A 25957-nucleotide genomic window follows, 5' to 3' on the forward strand; every position below is an offset into this window, starting at 1 on the left:
TTGTCCATGCTGTGCATTGTACAGCTTGCATGTTGCTGGAGCAGTTGATGCTTCTAGTGGTTGTTTTAGAAGACAAATATTAAACACTTCTTTAATATGAAATTTGACAGAAGCAAGTGAAAATGGTACCTCTTGAAATGTAACTCAAGACTTAGGTTCTCTTCCTGGTATCTGGTCATGCTTTCAACACATCATGGTAGAGCTGTCATATACATACATAGGAGTGTGTATGCACATACATGCACAAAGATCTATATATAATTCTTTTTATATGTAGAAGCATAAAAATTAATACAATATAAATAATATATTTATAATCATGTAGAGAGAGCTTTGTACAAATAAAAATATTTTTATTTTAAAGAAAGGACTGGTAATTTGTGTCTTTCCAAATTTGCTAGTTATCTTTATTTAATGCCTGGTAGAGGGAGCCTTTTATTTGGGAACTATTTCCCGTATCTGATTTCATTTTTTTTTTCCCATTTTTTCCTGAATATACAGTTTAAATATAGAGTGAACTTGGATCTTTTATGAAAAATAAAACTAAGCTTGGTTTATGTAACTGCTGTAATTTAATATTTAGGTTGTTTTTTGGTGTTTTTTTTTTTTTAACACACTCTAGGTCAAAGTGATACAACCATAACAGAATCTCCAAGTCAACATGATTCTCCCATGTCTGCTGGTCTGTCTAAACAACGTGCTGTAGTCACACCTGCCCTTTTGTCAGCTGTTTGCAGCCTTCTGCACAATCTGCTGGTTGTCATGCCTAAAGATACTGGAATTGCCCTTCAACAAACACATTTGCTAACAACTCTCAGCAGGTATGAGATCGATAACTGTTGAACTACCAACAAGGTGTAGCAATAGAAGTTTAAAAAATCTTTGAATGAGATCTACCCATGTTTCTTACTAAAGCTGTTAAACATATTGATCACTTTTTGCTTCTGAAACGTTCTTTTTTTTTAATAGAAAAATACAATCAATTGAAGAAATTAATCAGAATTACTCTTTTTTTTTTTTTTTTTCCTTCCACAGAATAGGTAGTCATATTGGTGATTCTGTTTGTGGTGTATGTCTTATACAGGACTACTGTGTTCCTCTCATGATGTTTTAGGGTTTTGTCAGTATTTGGAATGGCAGATAATTTCAGCTCATTTTGTTTTTCTTCTTTGAATTGTATCAAGTATTTTGAAGATGAGCCAAGGATTTGCACACTGAAAGAGAGTAAATAAAACTGGCCAAATTTGGATGAAGGATCTGAGTATTTTACTTCCTTTTAAAAGGAGGAACCACTTCAAAGAATTCTTCAGATTGAATGCCATGTTTCCATTTCCATTGTAGCAAATTCTTTTGTCTATAAAAAATGTTTGGAAGTCCTGAAGTGTAGCATGAAAAATTAGTTCATTTTTTGGTAAAAGTTTTCAAGAGCGTTTGTAGTTGCTCTTCATAGTGCAATTAATGGAAAAAAGAAAACACAGACAAACAAACATAAAATCCCAACAACCCTGGTGTGAATATAGCTTATATTATTGCAGAGCTGTTTATTCTTTTAGAGGAAAGAAAATAAGAAATCAAATAGAAAAAATTGATTTTTGCCAGTGCAGTAGCAGCTATTGGAAATTATATTAGTCTCTAGCTATTTTGAAACAACGTACTGCTGCTATAGTTGCCATAGCTCTAGACTTCCTTAAAATTGTGTGGTTTAGCAGTAAGTGCATCTTACTTTATTTCTACTTGGTTTATTTATATTATTCTCTTCTATAGAATGTTAAGTTAATAGACTATTTAATTACTCAACGATATTTCTAACCAATATATTTTGGTTTAGTCTTGTAAGTGCAAATCTGGTTGAAAGATGCATCTTGGAACTGAAAGCTCCGTGGGGTCATCGATGTCATATGGAACATGTAAAAGCTCAGGTCTGAGAAGCATTTGTTACTTCCTAATTTTTTGGAGTTATGAATTTAATTATGGTAGCATAATTTATCTTCATTAACACAGTCCAGACACACTGTTATAGGCTACATTCATGTGAATCTTTGTGCTTTTGACAAAGCTTAAGTGAAAATAAATCATTTTATTCAACACAGAAGAATTAATTTCTGTGTTAGGACTGGAAGGGCCGAACTGAAAATGAATTGTCTTTTAAAAGTATAGGTTAAATTTAGCCATTGAAGAAATTATGTAATTGAATTTTTTGTATGTTACTGAAGTAAGAGCCAGATATAGTTACCGCCACATTAAATATTTACTGTCTGTAACAAACCGGGCTGCTTTGCTTTGTCTCTGATCCTGCAGACACTTACATAGTTCTCAGCTAATTTTGATGTATGCAAACCATATAGGGTTACTGCTGATAGAGCTACCTTTTTATCAAATTCAACTCTGTATATAAAATGTATAGAACATGCTTTTTCATGACACAGCCATTTCGTGTCTTCTGCTGCTCTGCATTTAGATTTACTTAGGAGCAAGTTACTTTTCTAATTAAATAAATGCGTTTCTGCAGAAAACTTATGAGAATAAATAAATAAATATGTCAGCTTCTGTTTTTAAGAAGATACATGTATTCTTCAGTATTAATGACCATTTTTGTGTTTTTCTTTGTGACCTTCCAATGAGTATGCTGCTGTAAATGTAGCAAGAGTCATGACCTTCTCACAAGGAACTTTTTGCTTTGCTGCTAGAAAATTAATTGCACATATGTTTTTCCAGACTAGGGATTCTGTTTCATCTTTTACAGTAAAAATTAAGATAAACATTTTAAATTCATGTCCTATTATTTAAATGGTATGTATTAAAACATTATGAAATGTGAGTAAACTTAAAATAATGTGGAAGGTGTAAATATTTCTTATCTTTCTAAAATGTTTAACAGGTCTTGTTACTACTTCAGTACTTGTCATCTGTGTCCAGGCTTCTAAAGTCATGTTTATTGGTGGACTCTGATCTTGTAAGCCAGGATGAGCTGCTGAAACCTCTCTTAGGGAATACCTTCAGGATTCTCACCATACATCCCAAAGATGGCTTAGGTAATGAAGTACTTTGTTTCCTTTATAACCAGACAGAGGCAGGTCTTCATTAAGGTACCACCTTGAGGTAAATGGACAGGTGTGGTCAGACTCAGCTTTCCAGCTTTGGGCACATTTTCAAGTGGTTTGATTTTTTTCTGTGTTATCTTTGCAGATCCTGAGTTAACCTCTGCACTTCATGAAACATGGGTAGACTCCTTCAGCTTTCTAGCTACATTATTGTGGAAAAGTGGTCAGATATCTTTTCCATCTGTGACAGCAGCCCTTGCAAATCACTGTACAGCAATAATTGGTAATGACTATTCCTGCATGGTTTTTTTCCCTAGCAACTAATAAACAAATAGAAAAGAGAATAATTGCTCTTTAGATGCTATTAAGTAATTACTAATGAGATTACCCACAATGAAAAACAGTGTGTCCGGAGCTTGACTGACTTGTTTTGTTTTCTTCACATGTATGGATAAATGATTTTAGTTGTAAACCTTAACCAAAAGTGGCATTTGTTAAATGATCCATTAGCACTTCATTTTTTTCCCTTCTTTCTTTTTAAATATCTTGCATACAAGGAAAGCAAAGTTTTGTGGGGAGATTACTATACAGGAGTTTGTTTTTTGTGTCTTAATTATTCTCACATTTGTTACTTGCGTAGTTAGGCAAGATTCTGTGACATGCTCCAATACTGGAGAATGAATGCAGTCCAGACAAGCTTGTGCATGTTAAGACATCTAGTGAACCCAAATCTAATTGCAAATAAAGCAGCTAATGCATACTGTTGGTTTTATGATGTAAGCTGTCGATAAAATGAGGAGAGGTCAAAAAATTACTGGACAAATGAGTGATTTGAGTGAAAGGGAGATTGCTTTATTGTTTTATTGTCAAATGAATGCAGAGCAATTAATTCATTCAACTATTATAAAACTCAAACATTTCTTTCTTAGATTATTTAGAAGACTTATAGGATGCATAGAATTTTTAGAATTCCTTGAACAGTGCACAGTGTAACTGCTTCTGGGTTCATGTGCTTTCTTTGAGAAGTCTTTCTGTGTTCTAAAGTATACTTAAACTTTATTCATAATGAAATGTAAAAATTTTAATTTTTTTGTTTAACCTTTAGATACCATTTCTGATTGTATTCATCTGTCTACCACATATCCTGCTTTATATGTGGCTAGTTTACAGTTCCTCTCTGTCCTTTTGAATGAGGAAGGAAGAAAACAGCTCCAGGATAAACAGAGTGTATGTCAAAATCCAACTATTAGCTTTCTTCTGGATCATACTGAAGAATGCCAGGCACCAGTAACTGAACTTACTGCTTTAATTATTCAGGTATTTAAAATATGACTATGTGATTGCAGGATATATTTTTGCATTTTTGATTCTTTCACTTCTTTTATATTTGATCCTTCTCTTATTTACAGGTTGGTAGAAGTAAGCAAATTATATGTGAAATTTCTGTCTTATTTATTTTCCCTCCAACTTTGTTCTTTTATCTATATTCTTTAATTTATGTGCAGCTTGTCACTGTAACAATCATAATGAACTATGATTAGAAGTGTAGCTTTTTTCCTGATTGATGCACATTATATAAAATTTCACTTATGATTTGTTGTTCTGAAGTCATTGTCTTACAACTATTTTAATAAGTATCTTAGTACTATTTTATTATGTAAAGCATATTTTTTTGACATTTATTAGTCGTATGTTGGATGGCGTGACCAAAAGAATGATCTCTGAGTATTCATCTCCTCTCTTCCTATGGATGCTGAATTTTTTACTCCTACCAAAACTTGTACTGGTATCTGTCACAAACTTTGTGCTTCTTTCCTGCTCTGTTGCTCCACTGTGGCTCTATTGTATCTATTGGGGCATGGTGTTCTGTCCACTGAGAACCTGCTGTCTTTCAGGGAGAAAAAACTTCCCAATAGGATCTTTCTTGGTCTCTCTACAGGCCACATAACCTCTCCTTGGCAACTAACTTGAGATAATTTCAGGGCACAGTGTTTTCCTGTGAGGACATGATTTTCAGGGACTCAAAGCAGGGGCACTTCTTTCAAATCCCATAGTTTGCTAAATATCCTGTTGTGTTTTTGTATTAATGCTTGCATATGTGCCTGAAACAAAACTCCTTGGCTCTTGCACAAAAAGTCTGGTTGCATGAGAGTTTGTCTGATAAAGACATGTTGTAACAGTCCTCTATTTTCATACAAGTGTACATAGCTGCTTATCAATCTGTGCCAGGGGATGATTCTTATGCTGAGAGCAGAAAGAGTTGATACAATGAAGAATGAACTGCAGCCAGTCAATGAAAGGACATTAGACATAGTTTGAGTATTGTAAGAGACATCAGCTTTTAACATGCTTTTTAAATGTTCAGAGATGTAGACAGACATTGCATTGTGTTCATAAAAGAGTTTGAAAGATAGCCTATGCTTTCTGGGTTCTTAAATGGCTGCTCTGATCTCCCCAAAAGGATAACAGAATTAGGAAAGAAACAGCTTCAGTTTCTTTGGTCAAAGTACATGTATTTATTTACACCCCCTTTTCAGTGATCATTGAGAGGACAGTGGAATGAGCCCATGCGTATAGTAACCTATTGAAACAACAAACACCTAAACAAAACCACCGTTAAAAAAACAACCCAAAACATTCTGGACTTTCTTCAGGAGAAACACTTTTAAAGAGAAGCAGTCAAGCAAATAATTGGCTAACATAGAAGGGGATGGGAGACTTTTCAAACAAACAGTCATCTCCATTAATCATCCTAAATACATAAAACCTACAGACTACCTGATATATGGAGTGGCAGATGCTAATTTAGTACCCAGTGTACAGGTGTGAATATTAGTAGACCAGATCTCAACTTGGAATTCATTATCACATACAAGAAATCTAGTAAGTGCACATGCTGACTTTGAAAAGTTTTGGTTGTTTTGTGTATGTAAATGTTAACTTTTATGTACATGTGCTTAAGATCAAAAATAAAATTAAGAAGGAAATCATAATCTATATATAAACTCTCAAATTTTGGCCCTAACCTTTTTTTTTCCTAGACATAAAGCTTACAGTAAAATAGAAAGACTGTCATCTCCCCTGCAACTAACTTACAGTAGGTGAAGACTAACATAGCCAGATTTATGGGACATCTTAAATTTATTATGCAACATAATTTCAAAAAATAATTCAGTATCCATTCTCATTTTAATACTTTATTATAGTTTAAAACTATAGAATCTTTTGGCACAAGGCATTATAAATTTCTAGAGTTATTTTTTCCATTCAACTGGTAGTTAATCATTAATTAATTCTTAATTGCTTGTGCTCCCTATGCTTGACATAAATTTTCCTGTTTTATTATGAACTGCAGTTCTTGATGGCAGAGTAAGAAAAAATGCATAGAAGAGCATGCTTCAAGAAAGAACAGAATTTTGCTAGTGTTCAAGATAAAATTTAGAAAACAGTAAGATGAAATTAAAACTTTTGAAAAAGATACAAATATAAGACAACTCACCTTAATAATTGGATCAGTTCTAGTTTGCCGCATAATATTTACAGGAAAATACCAAGAGGTTGATAGGGAAAGATGTTTTGTATTACTAAAGTATTAATGAGTATTGATAAAAAATAAAAACATTTAGCAATTTAATAGGGCAAAAGCCTTTGAGTGGATAAGTCACAAAACCTACATCTTAGGCTATGCAAGATTGCTGGAATTCAACAATTTTTTCTTTCCTAGCTTGTTTTAATTAGTTTAAAATTTAAGTACTCAATCATCTAAATTTTTTAATTTTAAAAGAGACCATCTCCTATCAGAACAGAAAAACAATTAATTTACTTCGAACATTCTTGTGTTGCTGTTAGATTTGAGATTTCACACCAGATCTAATAAAAACTGTTGTAGTCTAAATGTAATTTTTTTTTTGTTGGTTGTAAGTGCAGAACCCAGTCCACACTTCAGTGCTTTTTTTTGATGTCAGTTTTCCTCACCAATGAGGTGTTGGGATTTTTCTAGTTATTAACTAACTATTCTTTATCCTTTGACCTTCTCACCCCTAGTTACAGTGAACAGTTCAATAAATTATGGCCTTAGAGCATAAATTGGTATTTTATTGCAAATGAAAATTTGAAAAAATTATTAGTCCATTAATATATGGTGTATGTAGAATTAAACTCTTTAAGATATGGATAGGTACTCATGAGATTTCTGTCTAAAGTATTAAGGTTTTCTTAAGATGTTGTATTATTGGCTAGCTTCAAAATATGTCTTTCTCTTTACTATGATCCTACAACTGTTCTTATTTTCCTATATTTTTCTGATTGCAATGGATGGTGTTTTCTATTATTTTGGATGTCAGAACTGGCATGGTGTTTTAGGGAAAATTGCTAGAGAGACATAATTCTGTAGTGGATAATATATGAAGCACAGAGTGCTCCTTGTCTTTCAACTATCTTGTTATATGTCTCCAAATAAATATTCCTTTGAACACAGAGGTTATGCTTAGGTTATTAGAAATGTGGTGATGCTCACAAAGGCCTCACAAAACTAAGACAAACTACCATTTTTCACTGGTTAGTGAGAGTATCTAAAATAACTCTTAGTGATTTTTTTTTTAAGGAATTTCACTGTATTTAATCTCTTCATCATCATTGTGTAGAAGGAAATGAGATTGCACTAAAGGCATATCAGTGAGTTGTCTGCAATACCAAGCTTAATCCTGAATTAAAATAATGGAATGCCAGGGTTTGGAATCTAGGCCTTAGAAAAGTAGAATTTTAGGAAAAGAATAAGAGGAGTGGGCTTAGTAGAAAAAGTAGAACGATTTAATTTTAAAAAAATTAGTTTTAAAAACCCCGAAATCCTTCAGTGCAGACTGACTGTAAACTGTGAATATAGAGAGGGAGAACTCTATTTAGAAATGTAGTGATAAATTATCCAAATTAACATATAGATTCTGACAATCTATTTTTAGCTGGTAATACTACTTTTAATATGGTCACTTCTTCATTTCAGTAATGAAATTGCATTTTTGTAGGTCTGTGAAAGAAAATCTTCAAAGGATGTGCTGAAAGAAGTTACTACAAATGCTCTGTTGTCTTTGTTAGCTGTCAGTAAAAATGCCCAGAAATGTGCTTTGGAAGGTGAGCATTTCAAAATGTATGTAAAGTTATATGTGAATCAAATGCTTGCAGGTGTTTTACATATTACCTTTAGATTGGAATTTTTTTTTTTTTCAAAGCAGAAGACCTAGGATTCAGTGGCAGGGTTTTTTTCAGATTTTCACTAAGAAGTCTTATTAATAATTAAAGTTTTCAGCTGCAGATGAAATATTATGTTACAGCCAGTTTAAAAACCTGCGGTCAAGTCACAGATCTGTGTTGGAGTAAGAAGAGACCTGTTAGCTTTTTAGTACTAATGGTATATTTATCCATTAGAAACTGGAGATTTTTCACTGGCAGTATCTTCCAATACTTGTGTATGTGAAAGTATGCCCTGTGTTTTTAGTTCTGGCTGTACCTGGACAAAAGGAGACTTCTTTTTCTCAGCTTTGTTATTCCCTGGTTCTTTAGTCCCATATTATAGTTTAAGTAGGACTTTCTTCTGTTCACAGTAGTAAACCAGCTTCTAATCACAGGCTTCTTGTGCCCTCTAGAACATGGGAGAATGGTGAATTTGCATTTCTCATGCATCATTTGTTTTACATCTTTTGATCTGTCCAAGTGCACTTTGTCTTTGGTGCTTTCTGTGACTTACATCTCTGTTTTTTCCACTCTGTAACCTATGCTGTACTGACATTGATAGCTTAGACAGATCTCTTCAGTGTCCGATCCCTATAGTGGTAGAAAACTCAACTTCAGGTCTTACACTTTTTGCTCTTTCCCAGTGTATTGGTTCTGTACTCAGCCCTTACTTCAGTCAGGCTTCTCCTTCTGTTGATGACTTACTAGATCATCTAAGTTCCAGCTTCCTGGGAAGGCACTTCCACTGCAGGAAGTGCATCATTCTGTGTTAGAAGAGCTGTCAAGTCATCCTTGCTGTTGTGCAACACAGACCTTAGAAAAGAGGAAGACAACTTCTGGGGCTCAAGGCAGTGTCCTACAGATACCTGTAGCTCTAGCACTTAAGGGCTACTTTAAGTTAAAAATGCAAAGTCCTGCACCTCAAAAGGTACAAGCCCTTACAGCAGTAGAGGCTGACTGGAGAGCTGAAAAAAGGGCCTGGTAGGCAGCAAACTGAATGTGAGAAGACCAACAGCATCCTGGGCTGTATTAACTGGAACACAGCCATTATTAGATCAAGGGGAAAAGTTTCTTTCCTCTACTTACCACTCCTTAGATTACATCTAGAATAGTGCATCCAGTTTTGGCCCAGTACAACAACAAACTGGAGCAGGTTCCCCAGAGGGGTGTCAGGGTGGTTGTATTCACTTGTCGTTAGAGAAGAAGCTGATGGAGTTGACTTATGTTCTACCTGGAGAAGAGAAGGCGTTGGGAGGACTTATGAGATTTTGAAGAAGTTGGAGATGGGTTTCTTACAGCAGTGCATGGTATAGGAGGATGGAAAGAATGGGCATAAATTGAAACATGAGAGTCAAACTGCCTGTAAATAAACATTTGCCCTTTGAAGGCAGTAAAGCACTGCTAGACATAGAGTGCTGTCTCTGTTTTTGAACATTTTCAAGACCATGCAGGGTAAAGCTGCAGGCAAACCTTGCCTACTTAGAGCTTGCTCTGCTTTGAGGAGAAGGTTGGGTATATGACCTCTGGGGGCCATCTCTTCCAAGTTGAATTATCCCATTATCATGGAATCATAAAATGCATTGGAAAGGGTCTTTGAAGGCCATCTAGGTCAACCTGCCTGCAAGAATCAGGGACAGCTTCAACTTTATCAGGTTACTCAGAGCCCTATCCAACCTAGGATAGGGGGTGGGGCTTCCACCATCTCTCTGGACAACCTGGTTCCAGTGTTTCACCATCCTCATTGTAAAAAATTTCTTCCTCATATCTAGTCTAAGTTTGTCCTCTTAGTTTAAAACCATTACCCCTTAAAACAGGCCCCGCTAAAATGTTTGTCCCTGTCTTTCTTAAGCTTTTCCTTTTAAGTGGAAGGCTGCTACCAGGTCTTCCCGGAGCATTTTCTTCTCCAGACTGAACAATCCCAACTCTCTCAGCCTGTCCTCATAAATATATTAGACCCCTCTCAGGATTATTGTGATCTGCCTTTGGACTCACTTCAGCAGCTCTTTTCTCTGCTGAGGACCTCAGAGCTGGATGCAGTGTTCCAGGTGGGGTCTCACCAGCAGAGCAGAGGGGCAGAATTTCCTCCCTTGCCCTGCTGGCCACTCTGCTTTGGATGCAGTCCATGATGCACTTGGCCTTCCAGACTGTGAGCTCACATTACCTGACCACCTCACCTTTCATTCACCAGTGCCCTGATTACATCTTGGCAGAGCTGTTCTCAATCCTTTTATCCCCCAATCTGTATTGATAGTTGGAATTGTCCCAACCCAAGTGCAGCACCTTGCACATGACCTTGTTGAACTTCACGAGGTCCATCTGGACATTGAGCTTGTCCAGGCCCCTCTGGGTGGTGTCTGAGACCTCAGGTGTGTCAATTGCACTTAGTTTGGTGTCACCTGCAAATTTGCTGCAGGTGCACTCAATCCCACAATGTTGTTGATGAAGACATTAAACAGTATTGGTCCCAGTATGGATCCCTGAGGAACACCAGTTGTCACCACTCTCCATGTGGACACTGGTCCATTGACTGCTACCCTCTAGGTGTGACGATCTAATTCCTCATCCACTATCTAGTCCACCTGTCCACATAACTCTCCAGTTTGGAAGGATGTTGTAGAGGACCGTGTCAAAATCCTTACAGAAATCCAGAGAGATATCTGTAGCTCTTACCTTCTCCACTTACGTAGTCACTCCATCATCTTATACTGACTTAAGACTCTAGATCCAAAGAAAAGAGCCTAACTCAACATTTTGCCCTTTAAGTCACCTGGACAGTTGCTTTCCTTTGGCTCACCACAGACACAGCAAATCTGCTGTTGTTAGGGAAAGGTTAGGTAAAATAAATGGATGCCCTAATCTCTTCAAGTTTCACACTTCTAAGGAGCATCTTTGAAGATATCCTGAAGCATTATGAGTTATTATCCTCTCCACCCAAATCATCTTCCCCTCTCAATCTTACCACTCATTCCTTTGGGCATTCCTCTAATGGGACTTTGTTGCAAGAGAACTCAAATATATTCTTGCTCCTTGAGAGTGTTAAGCTAGATGCACCTAATCTCAGAGACTGTTTGCTGCTTCCTGATATCAAGAAGAGAACAAGGAAATCGTTGCCAGAAAGATACTTTGTCTTTTAATAAAACATTTTTGATTGTGAATGTAATTAAACATATGATACTGGTTTTTGTCTTCCAGCTGACCTGATCGACAGTTGTATGGAAAACATGAAGCACATTCACGCACAGCTGAATTTGGATTCCCTAAAGCCTGGGAAAGCACAGAGGAAAAAGGTAGCTATAAAAACCAGAACACTGATAGGATAAGGCACTTCCAGCTTTTTTTGTTTGTTTTCTTGAGGCAGATGCTATTTGTATGTGTCACAGATGAGACCAAGGAAGTAACAGCTTGTAGTGGATCCAGATACTGGAGCTTCTATAAAATTCAATGATTTTAGAGCTTTTACCAACTTAATTACCTCACATACTCTTCCACCCACAGGTCTCACTAGATCTCAACTACCTTTTCCAACATAGAGATGGCTGCTACTTCAGGAATGTCAGGCAGAAAATCACCTCAGTTCGTATTTTGCAGCTGCCCAGTCTTGGTTGTTCTCTAGACAAAGACCCTGGGCATGTCCTGATGTTTTTTTTCCATGCCTCTCTCTGGTCCTCAGAATCTTCTCCCATTTGCCAGATTGTTACTCCAACCAAGATCATCATATATTTCTTTGTGGTACCATCTCTTTTCTGGAATCCTTCTTTTTTCCACTAACTTTTCTTTCCAGAACTCCAAGCTTCTGTTTGCCTAAACTCAGTAGTCTACATGAGAAGTGCAACATGATCAGTGTCTGAATTACTGGTTTTGTCTCATGTCTTTTCATTAATTGGAGGATTCAGGACTTCCCACTTTTAGTAGTCTAGGTTATCAGAATTAGCAACTAGTCCATCCTGGCTGAAAGCAGCAAATAGCAGGCTGATTGAGAGTTCAAAATTCACTTTCAGACATCCACTCACATACACATCTCATCCTTTTGTAATCTGTTGTGCTTGTAATTTATGATATTTATCTTATAGCAATATCAGAGTATTGTTTTCAAACTTAGTTGGACTTTCAGTCTTCACTTTATGGCCCTATCCAATCCAGCTAATTTTTTCCATCTTGTTTCCACAATAATATTTTTTGGTTTTCTTAAGTTGTTTTTTCAATGTCCTTCAACAAGTGCTAGCTATTTGCTTTTGTCTATTTTTGTATCAGTCAATCTCCATCCCATCCCAAAACTAGTTCCATTCTGCTTGTGCATGTAAATGATGGCTTTTTTACTTTCCTATTATCTGGCTTTCAGTTTTATTTTTTTTCTCTTCTCCTTTGAACTTGGTCTGGACATCTCTTGTCATCAGACTCATTTGTCCCTGTTTTTTAACATCTTGTCAGTTTTGGGTCTTTATAACTTCATAATTGTGGTCCTTCCACTGCCTGCATTCCCAGTAGTTTCTCTCCATTCACAGTTTATTTATTTAGCCTTTGTTTTTCAACCTGCCTTCCAGTTCTTCCAGGCTCTCATGTCACCCAAGTCTTCTTTACCACATATAGATATAAATTATGTCTTGCCATCATACAACAGTTTCATAAGATTTTTGTTGCAATCTGCTTGTTCTCTGCCACTTTCACCTAAGAGAATTAATAAAATACAGGCAGTAACCTCTGCTTTCAAGTTTGATATCTTGTCCACTCCCACATAAATCAGAAATTGCAGAAAACACCTTCCTGTAGGGTATTTCTGCATTGCTTCAGCTAAATAGTATTTTTCTCTGAGGTTTTGATACAGACATTAGCCTTGGTTTGTGAGAATATGGAATCATGTTTTATGACAATGAACTCTTAAAAAATTCAAGTTTGACTCTGAGGTTTGAAGGCTACCACATTTTTTCTCGAGATCTCCTAAACACATTCATTTTACCTTTTCAAGTTCTGGAGGCTGAAAGGTGTCCTGCCCTAGATACGTCCTATAAGGTTGAAGTCAGCTGGTTCTTTGTAGTTTTTGGGTTGAGGAGAAATTTAAAACTTGAATGAAATTGGAGGTAAGGAGCCTCTGAGAAAGTTCAGAAAAACAGTTTATGTTTAATTGAAAATTCTTTGAAAGATTTGCAAAAGATTTTGTGACAGATTTCCTGCTGAGCTGGGACTGTAGGTTGCTGTATCACGTGTAAGCGTGCTGTTCATCATATGTGGTACATAAAGACAGTTTCTTGTGGGGGACATTGAGACATTGCTCTCATGGTAGATTTAGCTGATCATTCACAAAACTGCCCTTTCACCGACTTCAGGGCACAACCCTCAGAGGAAATTCATGACAGCTTCTTTTCTTTTTTCCTTTCTCTGACTCTTAATTATGGGGAAAAATGTCTTTTGCTTAGCTTCATTCTCAGGTCAGCTGAGGTGTTTTACTTGATATTCCTTTTCTTTCACAATAATTGGTGTGATGCTAATAAAGAGCATGAAAAGTATTTAGAAGTAGTCAAGCTTTCAAAAAATCATGTCAAAATACTACTGTAGTAAAAAGCAAGATATCCTAAAATAAATAAACAGTGCTATCAATGCAATCCATAACTTTTTCAGCCTCCTAGAAGTTTGTACATTAAATATGACTTGTAGCTTGTGGCATTTTAATGCTATTTTACTTACTAACTAAATTATACATACAGAATTCCTTGAAAGAATTCTTGTCTTAAGAGTCTTGTCTTAGTGTTAGCATTTTATTTGACTGGAGATGAGACAAACCAGTTATAAAATGTATTTGTAATAATGACTTGTGTGTTTCTTCTTGATCTACTACACCTGGCTTTCATTAACCTTTTTGCAGTAGGCTGTACTGCAGAGTAGTTAATCTCTAAATGTCATCAAATACATGATTTGTGATGTATAAACACATTATGATTTATAAGCATGCATTGTTTCTTCACCTTGTCTGAGATTAAGTATGAATCCTATTTTACATTTTTGTTCCTTTATGCTTGGTAAGACAGGAATAGTATCCTGTGGCAATAAGCTTGTTGAAATTTGGTGATCTTTCCGAAGTGGTTTAGTGTGTCACCCTTATAGGAGTTAGGGCAGCCATCACTGCCCTGTAGTGTCACAGCTCTGTCAGGAAGATAGATTCTTTGTTCACTTGTAACTTGAATCTCTGGGTAGCACCTCACTGTCCAAAGGTCTGAATTTATTTTTGTAATATTCTTATCAGTTTAGAAGTTATTTATATCTACTATATTTATAGTTATGGGAATTAGGATCTTGGGAATATGAGGATGGATTGGCCTGACCTGCTGTAGAGATCACAGAATATTCTGAGTCGGAAGGGTCTCCCAAGGATCATCAAATCCCGTTCTTAAATGAATTGTCCGTATTGAGGTCAAACCCGCAACCTTAACATTATTAGCACCATGCTCCAACTGAGCTCATCTCAGAGTCTGAAAGACAGAGTTAATTTAACCTTGTTTTTATCCAAGGAAGAAAAATAAATGCTTTTAGGCAATGATTCATTTGACTTGTCTTAGACTTGTGCTTTAGGATGGAACAAATACTTGGAAAGTTCCCGCCCGTTCTTCTTCAGTCGTAAGTAAATGGAGCTCAACATTACAGATTTCTGCATTTGGTCACATTGGTGCCCCTAGAAATAGTTTCTGTGGGTTATAAAGAGAGATAAGGATAATAAGTTACTGGTTATAAATGTCTTTAGTAAACGTGCTTGAAGCTAGCTGAGATGAATTCTACATGAAATCAGAAGAAAACTGCTGAGCAGATGTGACCCAAACATTGATACCTTAGATTTGCACTTCTTCTTTTGAAATATCTTTCCTCCTTGTACAAAATTCATTCTTTCTTACATTGATCATCTTCAATTATTTTTCCCTGGATAGGAGGATAACCTTATCAAGGAGTTAAGGTGTTCTATGCAGCTCCTTAGAAATTGCCTCTTTCAAAATGAAGAATGCAAAGTAAGTATTCTTATACTGAAGTAATATGAGCACATTTAATTACTGAATGAAGATAATTTTTTTTCTACTTTGGAGTTATTTTCAAGCTGGCTAAATTTAAGTTTGATATTAATGGCAAGAAATACTTCATATTTCAGTATTATTCCCACTTCCTAAGAATACTTCATACATCTATCAGGAATTAGTGTTCATACCATTGGTAAACATCATCTCCCAGTGGTTTCAGATGGCTGTTATCTTTAATATCCACTGCTGCTTTTTGTAAGTCAATAATTCTAATTTTCAAAGCATACAACATGAAAAATGGATGTGGAGGAAAGTGTGGGGCCACCAGAAAGGCGCATAAAGATACATTTCGGATCTTAGAAAGTTATTTCCTCTCTTTACTTTTTTTGCCTTTCTGAAAGACAAGAAAACCCCAAAACCACCCCAACAAAACAAGCAAAATCAAAGAAAACTCAAAAGTCTAAAAGATAATTTGCTATTTATTTTTCTTTATCAGAGTGAAATTGTACTAATCCTCCAAAACACAATTTTGTTTTCATATCCATATTTTATAAAATCATTTTTCTTGCTCAGAATCTTGAATGTCTTTTAATTTTATTCTTGTTTTTTTCTCTTTTCAATTTCTTTCCAACTTCCATTCTGCCTACTTGTTTTTTTTTTTTCCATGGGGAAAATACTACATTACTTGTTTTCACTTTTTCCTGTGTTTATTCTTTCTGATCACTGCTCTTCTTCTTTCTTATTGCTGATACCATCACAGATTTCTTTCCACTTTCACAGTTTAATTTTTCTTGGCATTTGTGCTATTTATACAACTTGGGCTACTTTAGAAAATGCAGTGGTAGAACTAAGATTTCCTGACTTTCCAGGAGTGCCCCTTTTCCAGGGCATGTATTAACATACTTTTTGTATGCAGAACACTTGGGGCTGAATAAGGCATCTGATTATTCCTGAAGTCCCCATAACTTGGTTGGGCCATAATCTCAGCTAAGATTATTGTGGAAAGTTTTTCTTCTTTTGATCAGGATCTGCAGAAAGAATTGTTTGGAGGATTGAAGGAGGTTGCTGCTGATAACTGAATATATACAATTATACAACTGCACTCTTTTATTTCCATGCTTTTTGAGTTCTAATAATTACTTTAGAAGGAGTTGAATAAAACTTTAGAGAGCTCTTGAAAAAGAGCACTTGGAATGAATAAATCTTTACTTTTGTTTGCATGTCTTTCAGTAATTAAGATAGGTGCTGGTTTTGACTGGTGTAGAGTTAAATTCATTGGTGGCTGAAATGATGGTGTCAGTTCTCCATACAGTCTTTTAAACCATAAGATAAAAATATGGTTTTCCCATTCTATATTTCATTTTCAAAGGACTGATTGCATTTGAAATTTTTCCTCATGTTGTTGTAGATGGCAGCACTCAAAGCTCATCTTGTTCCTGTTCTGCATTCTCTGTGGCCATGGTTTTTAGCAGATGATTCCTCAATGGAAATAGCTCTGCATTTGCTTTGTGTCTACACTGCAAACTATCCTGCAGGTATGAAAGTCACTCTATGGAGGAATACATCAAAATATTTTACCAGAATAATTTAAGACAGAAAAGCATAATAAAAGGAAAAGAATGTTTATTGCTACTGTGAGAGGAAAGTGTAAAAGCCCTGGTCCATCAAAGTCCATCAAGAGTTTTGATTTTAATGCATTCCAGACTTTTGTTCAGATCTGGTTCAAGCTGTTGGTTTTAGCAAGAGTGCAATTGTACTAAAGGATTAAATAGCATTTAATTCAAACCATTATGTTTGAAGGTTTTGCTGAATATCCTGCCAAGCTGAATAGTATATTACAAAACTATTATTCTAGGAATTCTTTAATAGAGAACAGTGTATCAGTACTTTGTATGGGTTGTACATCAGTCCTTATTGAGAACATTCTAGTTTTGAAATAGCCAATCAAATTCAATTTTGTATTAAATTTCTTCAATTTATTTATGCCTTGGACTCAGTAGCTTGCATTTGTATATTTTTCATAAGGAATCTCCTTTTCATTTGATCAAACCTCTTATTTCCATTGATAATTATCCCCACTACTCAAAGCCTGAACTGTCTTCTAGCATGGATTTTTCTCTTTCCATATCCTGGTTATTTAGATTTAGCAAATCATAAATAATGATTTGCAAGTAGCTTGAAGAGACGCAAAAGTGTCTGTTCCTTTCTCCCTGTCATACCAAAACTGTTAAAATAAATAGTTTACGGTTAAAATATGACTCATTTTTTAAAGTTAATGTCTCCAGACCTTATATGAACTTGCAATTACTTTTTTTCATAAAGAATTTTTTAATATGGGCTGAAGAAAGATGTGTATTAGTCAGCTACAGATTCAAAAATAAAAATGTGGTATCCTGTCCATGTGCAAGAAATCAAGCTGAAGTGACTCTAGGCTGCATTATTATTTTCCTTACTGATAAGAGCAAGTGCTCTCTGATCAATCATGGTTTTTCTTTCTGTTTGGAATAGCAGGCTTGTGTGCCAAATTTACCTGCTCTGAACTGGTTAACCACTCCTCCTCAGTGTAGTCAAAGAAATGCATATAAATATTTGTCACAGTTAAGCATTGTCTCATTTTTGTTTACTTTTGCCACGTAAAGAAATTACTGATGGCCAGTGCCACTAAAGAAAAAGACAAATATCTATATTTGTGCAGAAGGCATTTATCTGTACTAGGTCAGTAACATAGCTGTTCCCTGCTGCTGTATTAATTCAAACTTGTAGCTCTGTAGCATGGGATTGTGCATTCTTCTGTTGTACAATGTAATGACAGCTGCAGACAGCGCTTATATTTCTCAGAAAAATATTCTAAGAAACTTATATTAATCCTTTCAAATTATACAGAAACCTCTTTTTATGAGCCAGTTTCAGAGAATCCCTTCAGATTCAACCTCCAAATAATTGTATAATTAGGTATATGTTCTGGGTTTTAAGGAGAAATAGCTTCTTTTAACAACAGAATCACCTCTTACATTCTAGAACAATAGAACAGTAGATGCCTATTCCTGTAAAGTGCTGCATTCAGCCATAATTCTATTCATAGCATGTCTGATTGACTTCATTGGGGTTCAAAGAAAAGATACCTAACAAATCCTTAGAAAAGTTCCATCTCAGTGTTTGAGCAGTTGCACTGTTGGTTCTATAGATTTTTCTTTTAAATATGTATCTTCATTTCTAATATGATAAATGTCTCATTGCTTTAAGGTTGTGCTTCACTTTGCTGGGGCAGTGGTGGACAATCATCACTTCCATCTGCACGAAGTGCAGCTGGCAATTCATTAATGCATTACATCTTGAAATTGGCTTCCCATGTGTCAAATGATAACAGCCCAGTTCAGCAGGTGGTCTTTTCTCTAATATCTAACCTTGCTCTGTCTCATGACTGTAAAGGCATTATTCAGAAGGTAAGTAAATGGTAACCTGTATTTTAGCAATGGATGCAATTTCCTTTTTAATAAGCCCTCAAATTTTAATATGGAGTGTCCTATGATCATGTAGACATGCTTCTGTGGGAATCAAATCCATTGTGTCTTCTCAGTTGTGTTACTGTTCCCTAAGAGCAGAGTGTAATTCAGTTATATATTAATAGTCTGGACAATTTTTGCTAGAGCTTTTTGTAACCTCTCTGTTTCAGTGGGTTGTAACATTTTTAATACCCATATATATTGATGCAATCACTAGTGGATCATGCAAGTGAGTATGCTGTAGAACAAGAAATTAAGCTTTGTGTAAATCATTAAGTATGCTTTGGGAAACATAACCTTTGTAAAAGTTTTAGGAAAAAAACAATGATTGAATGTTGGATGAAAATCCATTCTTATTACACAAATGTATGTAATGTCTTTTCCTTTTTACATTTTGAATATAGAATGATCCTTACTCTGCTTTATGAAATGTGCTTTGAAAAATCTGTTTGCCGTAAACTTTGATCATTTAAATAAATTCAAACCTTGAGAAAAGAAGATAGACCATGTAGAAAGTCATCTATAGTAGTGACATGATGAGCTAACACAGCAGAAATTATAAAAAGTGTATTTGTTTCTAGCATCTTTTATAGTAATTTATTAAGTGCAAAAATTTCTTTTGATCTCTATTAACAATGTTCAGTTCTTGGACCTAATTACCTGTTAGAAATGTGGGGAGAAATAGATCTTTTTGTGATCTAAATATGTAAAGCATGATTGTACCATTGCAAAGTGGCTAATAGTCAAACTTTTTGATAGAAACAGAGAGTTTGAGATCTCTTCTGTAGTAGCTGTTGTATTCTGTGAATTTTTTTTGCTTTTAGTCTCTTCAGAGTTTCACTCTAGTGTGATAGTACTTCCTTCTCTGTCTTGGGCTCTGCTTTCATAAGTGTAAGCAATGCTGAATAACCAATTCCCTCTGTGAAAATTAAATTACCAATATTATATTCACATGAAGAAAACCCCAATGAGTTTGTATGCTGGGTTGCTTGCTTTCAACCAGATACTTGTATATATTGTCAAGATTCAGTGAGGCTGGGAAGATTTAGTAAAGAACTTTTTCATTAGAGGAATTAATGTTAGAACACCTCCCTCTTGCAACAGGGGAATTGATTTCTGTCTTCTCAGAATCTCCTTAAAGTGGAGGCAAAGCTGAGATAGTGCATGTCATATCAATGCAGTTCTTTTTCTTCAAAGCTTACAGAAATAGAGGGCATTCCTCTAGCTGTCAGTGCAGGGAGGAGTGGTGCTGTAAGTTCTTACAAGTCACTTCCAACTGGAGACATTCTGTGATACCTTTAACATTTGTTAATAGCATGCAGTAATAAGTAAGGAATACATTATCTAAGTAGTGCATTGATTCACTTAAAATGTGGCTAGCTTTTTTTTGGGTAAAAACAATAAGTGCAAAGCAAAAAGCTTATGTAGTGGTAGGAATGTCTTTAAAGAAATATATTGTGTTGGGATCAACTTTTATGTATCTACACTGCATAAGTTATTATAGAAGAAAATGTATGTTACCATATTAACTTTTTAACCATGCAGCAGAGTCTTTTTAATATGTAATTTTTTTTCAAAAATCCTTAACTAATAATGGGTTGCCTTTAATGTGTAAATTTAACAATACTACTAGTGTTTGGTCTAGTATGTAGATTGGAAGGTCAAACAACAGCAAACAAGGCATGGAATACTATAAATTCTAAAACCCTTTTTCTTCCTTCTCACAGAGTAACTTCCTGCAGAACTTTTTATCACTTTCATTGCCAAAAGGAAGTAATAAAAATCCTGGTAACGTGTCTACTCAGTGGCTAAAGCTGCTACTGAACATATCTTTTGGAGAAGATGGACAACAGATGGTTATGAAGATAAATGGCTTTTTAGACCAAATCATTGAAATGTGTAAATACAAGCACAAGAGCAGCCAACATCTAGCACTTCTTATTCTACATAACATATGTTTTAGTCCAGCTAATAAACCAAAGATATTAGGTAATGGTAAGTATCTGAAGAACATGCAAACTGTTGTTCTCTGAGAATATCATGGCTTCCAGAATACTATATTTTCATGGCAGTTTGGGTTACTGACCAAGAACTCAATGTTGTATTTTAGAAGAGCATTTTAATAAAAAAATAATTTTTAGAATACAGAATGCATATTTTGGCAGAGAGACAATTACAGTAATACATAATGAAAGGAAAAACAAATAAATAGTTTTCAAAAGAAAATCAAAATTCATTGTTAGGCAGATCATTTGGATATAATAACAGATTATGAATGAAAGGATTTTTGCAGTTTTCTCAAACAGCTAGTTTTTCAGGGAGGGTTGAAGGATTCTTTGTATCAGTCAGTTTGAACTGAAGTTCCTATCTTTCAGCTGGACAAAACTTCCTTAGCTTATGCAAATCATGAATGTTGAGATAAGTTATTATATGTCCTGTCATGTACAAAAAATGTTTATGATCGTGATAAAGGTGTGTCATGGCATATATATATTTAACATAACAATATGTTCAGAACTTTTTTCTTGGTTGTTTGTAGAAGGCATGTTTCTTTCCCTCATTTAATTGCAGAGCGAATGCTCCTGTCTTTGTTTCAAATTCTCAGCAGGTTTTCCACAGTGTCCATGCTTTTTATTTTTCCTAAGATGTGGATTTACTGCCTTAATTAAATAAACATTATTTAGTTACATAATCTATGAATTTTTGTTGTGAAGTGAAGAAGTGAAGTGGAAGAGTTTGGCTTCAGAGCAATGCTAGAAAATTAAGGCACCTACAGTGGGGTGGCAAATATTTCTCATTGGTTGCAAATCATCTGCATAATAAGTATGAAGGGAAATAGAAACATCTTAATATCCATCCTGATGTGGCTCTAATTGTGGCTTCTGGGAGTTATAAAACAGTTTCACAGCTTACTTAGTCCCTAAGCATAGCTGATAGCTATACATAATGTTCATTCTACATAATGTTCATGTTTTATTACTGGTGGCTTAACTTTTTAGCATTACTTGGTTTTGTTTTGCTATATTGTTTTTAACACTTCTCTCAATGTACTGTGCTGATTTTATGAGCATATTGAAATTTAATCGATAATAAAGTTTCTGTAATTCCTCTGCCATACCAGTACTTGTCATAAAAATAAGTATACTCCAAGCATCAGTCTATTGAGGCATGTGAATATATTTGCATTGCTCTTGATTATATTTTCTAGATGCATTTTGTTTCATGTTTTTTTATTTATCTCATTAGATCAAGCTATTGCAGTGCTGTCTGCCTGTTTGGAAAGTAACAGTCCTGCTGTTCAGAGAATAGGAGCAGCTTCACTCTGGGCTTTGCTTCACAATTATCAGAAGGTTAGTATCTAAGAAATCTCTGAAAAAACTGTAATGTTATTCTTCTATGCTGTAAACAATAGAGTAATCTCTAAGTAAATAATAATAAGGTTTACAATCATTCTGTTTTATTTTAATTGCATAGCTGCTGAGGCTGGGAGATTAAACAACATGGTATAGAAGCAGTTTGTCCTTTGTAATTTGTGACTACTTATATGAATGCAGTCTATATGGTGGTACAGTTATATTAATTCTAAAAATTCCTACCTCTCATGCTCTGATGAATTATTGTAATTTTTTAAGCTTTGTGTTAAGGGGTGATCATGTGGGCAAGAAAGCTCATTGTGTTTTGTGTGTTTGTGTGTGCTACAGGCAAAAGTGACTTTGAAGAATCCATCTATAAGGAGAAGAATAGATGAAGCTTATTCTTTAGTGAAGAAAAGTAGGTCTTATTTCTACCTAATGCAAATTCTTAATTTTTCCATCATTAAAGCATTTCAATTTATATCATCACTGTAAGTTTTTGTTGTGCTACAAGTTTTTGAAAGGATACTTTTGTCCCTAACATCACAATTAGCAATGTGGCTTATGGTTAGGCATCTTATAAATAGAGATGGAGAAAAATGCCTTAGGTGAAGACCTTAGGTAATTAATAAGTTTAGTTTTGAAGCATAGGTCTGATCATGCTTGCAATAAAAAGCCTTTTCACAGTACAGTTCTGTGAATCTTTAAATCTTAAATTTAGTGATAAGAAAAATTGTTCTTTTAGTGATGACTTTGCCTAACAGTGCTCAGCCTCAGGGTGTTGAGCCACACAGAGAAGGGATCAGAACAGAGCATTGTTTCCAAAGTAAAGTATTCTGGCATGGGTTACTGACATTCTGAAAGCTTCACGTTTTTGCTTAAGTAACTGAACGTAACTCTTGTTTGAATGGCTGCAATACAATAGATTCAGCTGAAGAACATTCAGTATGGATGGTGTTCAAACACTGATCTGGAGCTTCAGTAGCTGATAATGGGTTTATTGGTTGTTAGTCACATCAAGTTAGGTTAATCTTGAAAGGACATGATAATGTCTTTTTAAACTAATGAGCTTTCCTACTAATTTAAATTGTTCTATGGATGTACTCAAATAGGTTTATTGATTAAGGGGCTTATAAAACAAGGTTTCCATTGTATTTGCATAACATATTTGCCACAAACTTTCTCTCTACATTGGCAATTGTTGGTATCCTAATAAGGAGGAGGTGTGTTTTTGATAGAACATCTCATCATTTTTCCTGTACTGTCACCCAAATTCATTAATTTTGTGAATCTACTGTTGTTTCAAACTCAGCCTTTACTAAGTCAATCCTTAAACATAACAATACAACATTTCATATACTGATAATAAATTAATAAGTTTGTACTGTTCCTTATAGCAGAACTACCACAGATCAGACTTTACTACATTATTGAATCAACGAGGTAGAAATATGTACTTTTTACAGATTAGCACCTCATAACATTAATCCCCATTTATTTATGTATTGCTATAGAACATGAAGTCCCAGACTGAACTATTGATTTTAATTCAATAAAAATTTACATATCAAAATAAGGATTTTATGCAACTGTCATTATTGCAGTTTACAGTTGTGTAATAAGTCATCAATATTGTCACTAAAGCATTCCTAAATTAAGGATCCCAACTAGTCTGTGCTGGTAAAGCTTTGATCACTTAACAGTGATAATTGGGCTAAATTGGTAGATTGTTATTCTGAGTACACATGGGGAAGTATTTCAACATGGCTATTGTTATTTTACATTTCCTGCTTTGTCTTACCCAGGGGTAAAACCAAAAAAGACTTTGCAACATAAAGTAAAAGTATTTTATTTGCTACTCATTAATATGGAAGTTAAGGTCATAAACCAGCATGAATTCTTGCAAGGCATTTAATGCAATCTTTGGAAAAGTAATTTTGTATTAAGAATCAACTAGAAATTCAAATCTTGGGATTTTTTTTCCTTTCAGGTTCTCCTCAGACAGAAGAAAATGAGCTACATGCCTATCATGTAAAATGTTTAGAGAATATAGTGCAGCTTCTTGATTGTTAATGGTCATCAGTCGACTTCTCATGTTGAAATTGAATAGCTTGTTCAATGAGAGCCTGAAATTTGAAGGAAGCACTTCTGATTCACAGATTTATGGCAGCAGCAGATTTGCTGTGAAAGAAATTTATGAAGCCTTTGAGGAAGGAGTTCATCTCTTTGAACCAAAGAAATTGCACTGTTTCTGGTTCAGACTGTTTGTACTGTAATCCCAATGGGAAATTATAATTATTCTACTATGTAAAGTATGTACACAGAAGAAGGAATGTACAGGGGAAAATATTTGAAAAATTAGTAATTTTCTTAAATTATGCATTGAAATTGTTACTGTAAAGTATTAGAATTTCTGGTTTGGATTGTTCTTAATAAAGGGGTTTTTAACAGAGATCAGCATTTGCTGTGAGTGACGTAGAATTTTTAAGATTGCAGGTGTGCACAGTGTATGCTCAGATTCAAAACACGAAAATATTGATAATTGTGGTGTCTTACACATATTAGATGCAGAACAGCAAGGTGTGTGTTGTGGTTTCGAAGATTTCAGTTCAAATTGCTGCATGTTTTTTAGGATGTTAACAATTGAAAAAGAGCTCTCAGTTGCTGATATTAGAGGTGACAGTTAAGTTAACATAGCAGTTTATTCAGGATATGGGGTGTGTTCTTCCATTTTAGTTATGTTACAACAATGTAGAAAATATTTGAGTCAAAATCTGTTGGTTTCTAAAGACTTTGAATCTTTTTCTTGGGGCAAATTCCCCCCCCACCACTATTATCCAGGCCTGTGTTGCCTTTGAAGTGCTACTATGTAACTATTGCTCTAACTTTTTCAGTATTCTTTGCTGAAAGAGTTTGAGAAAAAAATACATTGCTGTCTGAGCACAGCTGTTTTTCTGGCCATGCTTCTGGAGTATCTAACAGGGTGTTTTAATTTCTCTCAACACATAAAGCTTTTCTTTTATGTCAGAGTCAGATAGAAGTGAGCTAATTCAAAGCAAAACCCAAATAACATCTCTGAGAATTATAGCAAGGCCGTGTCTACCTGTAATTAGTCTTTTCTTCTTAACCAGGTGATGAAAGTATTTTCTGCTGACAGAGGATTTTGGTTATTTGTTTAGCAGTGCTTGTAAATTATGTGTGACTTGATATAATTCAGCTGACCATAAGTGTGATGCTTATTGCCAGGTTTACATTTCATTACTAGAAATGTAATTATTGGCTGATCTCCCATCCCTCCACCAAAGAGCAAAAGATGGACCACCAAGACTTGATTCTTTTCCACTTACTGAATTGTGTAATTACTGTATTTTGCAAAGCAGTTGTTAAATGCTGTCATGCTCATTCCATGGTATTTATTGCAGAACACTCAGCTGCAGGGCAGGAGACAGCTCTGCAAGTCAGCATTTGCTGACTGGGCTTGGAAGTGTGAGGTCTCTTCCCCTTAGACTACCAAGTGCTGAGTCTCTTCACTTACATTTCAGCATACTCACCCCAATGATCTTTCTCATAAATCAGTCACTAAGTCAAAATGCAGATTGTTTGCCATGTTTTCTGTTTCAAGAGGACAAAAAATGAGAGCACTCAATGCCAAATGAATTCTAGTGGAAGTAACCACTCCTGCAAGGATGGCAAGATCTCATTCAAAGCATAGAAATACACATGGATCTCATGAGGAGAATGAGGGCTACAGTTTCATGACTTCCATGAAGTGCAAGTACAATATAATAAGGCCATAGAAGATCTGGATGCTTATTTTCTATTAAACATTTCTATTTTAC

General features: G+C 35.1%; 1 protein-coding gene across 1 annotated transcript in view; it reads left to right on the forward strand.

Moving 5' to 3' along the window:
* Nucleotides 1–25376, forward strand: part of RTTN (rotatin) — a 79870-nt gene extending 54494 nt beyond the window's left edge. The window contains 14 exon segments of the mRNA XM_050971382.1: nucleotides 623–821; nucleotides 1829–1919; nucleotides 2879–3032; nucleotides 3187–3324; nucleotides 4147–4358; nucleotides 8063–8168; nucleotides 11460–11554; nucleotides 15179–15256; nucleotides 16671–16797; nucleotides 18506–18705; nucleotides 20493–20760; nucleotides 22012–22115; nucleotides 22467–22536; nucleotides 24109–25376. Of these exon segments, the coding sequence (XP_050827339.1) occupies nucleotides 623–821; nucleotides 1829–1919; nucleotides 2879–3032; nucleotides 3187–3324; nucleotides 4147–4358; nucleotides 8063–8168; nucleotides 11460–11554; nucleotides 15179–15256; nucleotides 16671–16797; nucleotides 18506–18705; nucleotides 20493–20760; nucleotides 22012–22115; nucleotides 22467–22536; nucleotides 24109–24191 (1925 nt within the window). The 3' untranslated portion in view covers nucleotides 24192–25376.
* Nucleotides 25377–25957: the final 581 nt, after the last annotated feature.

The sequence above is a fragment of the Serinus canaria genome, chromosome 2 (genome assembly GCF_022539315.1).
Source record: "Serinus canaria isolate serCan28SL12 chromosome 2, serCan2020, whole genome shotgun sequence".
Classification (NCBI taxonomy): Eukaryota; Metazoa; Chordata; class Aves; order Passeriformes; family Fringillidae; genus Serinus; species Serinus canaria.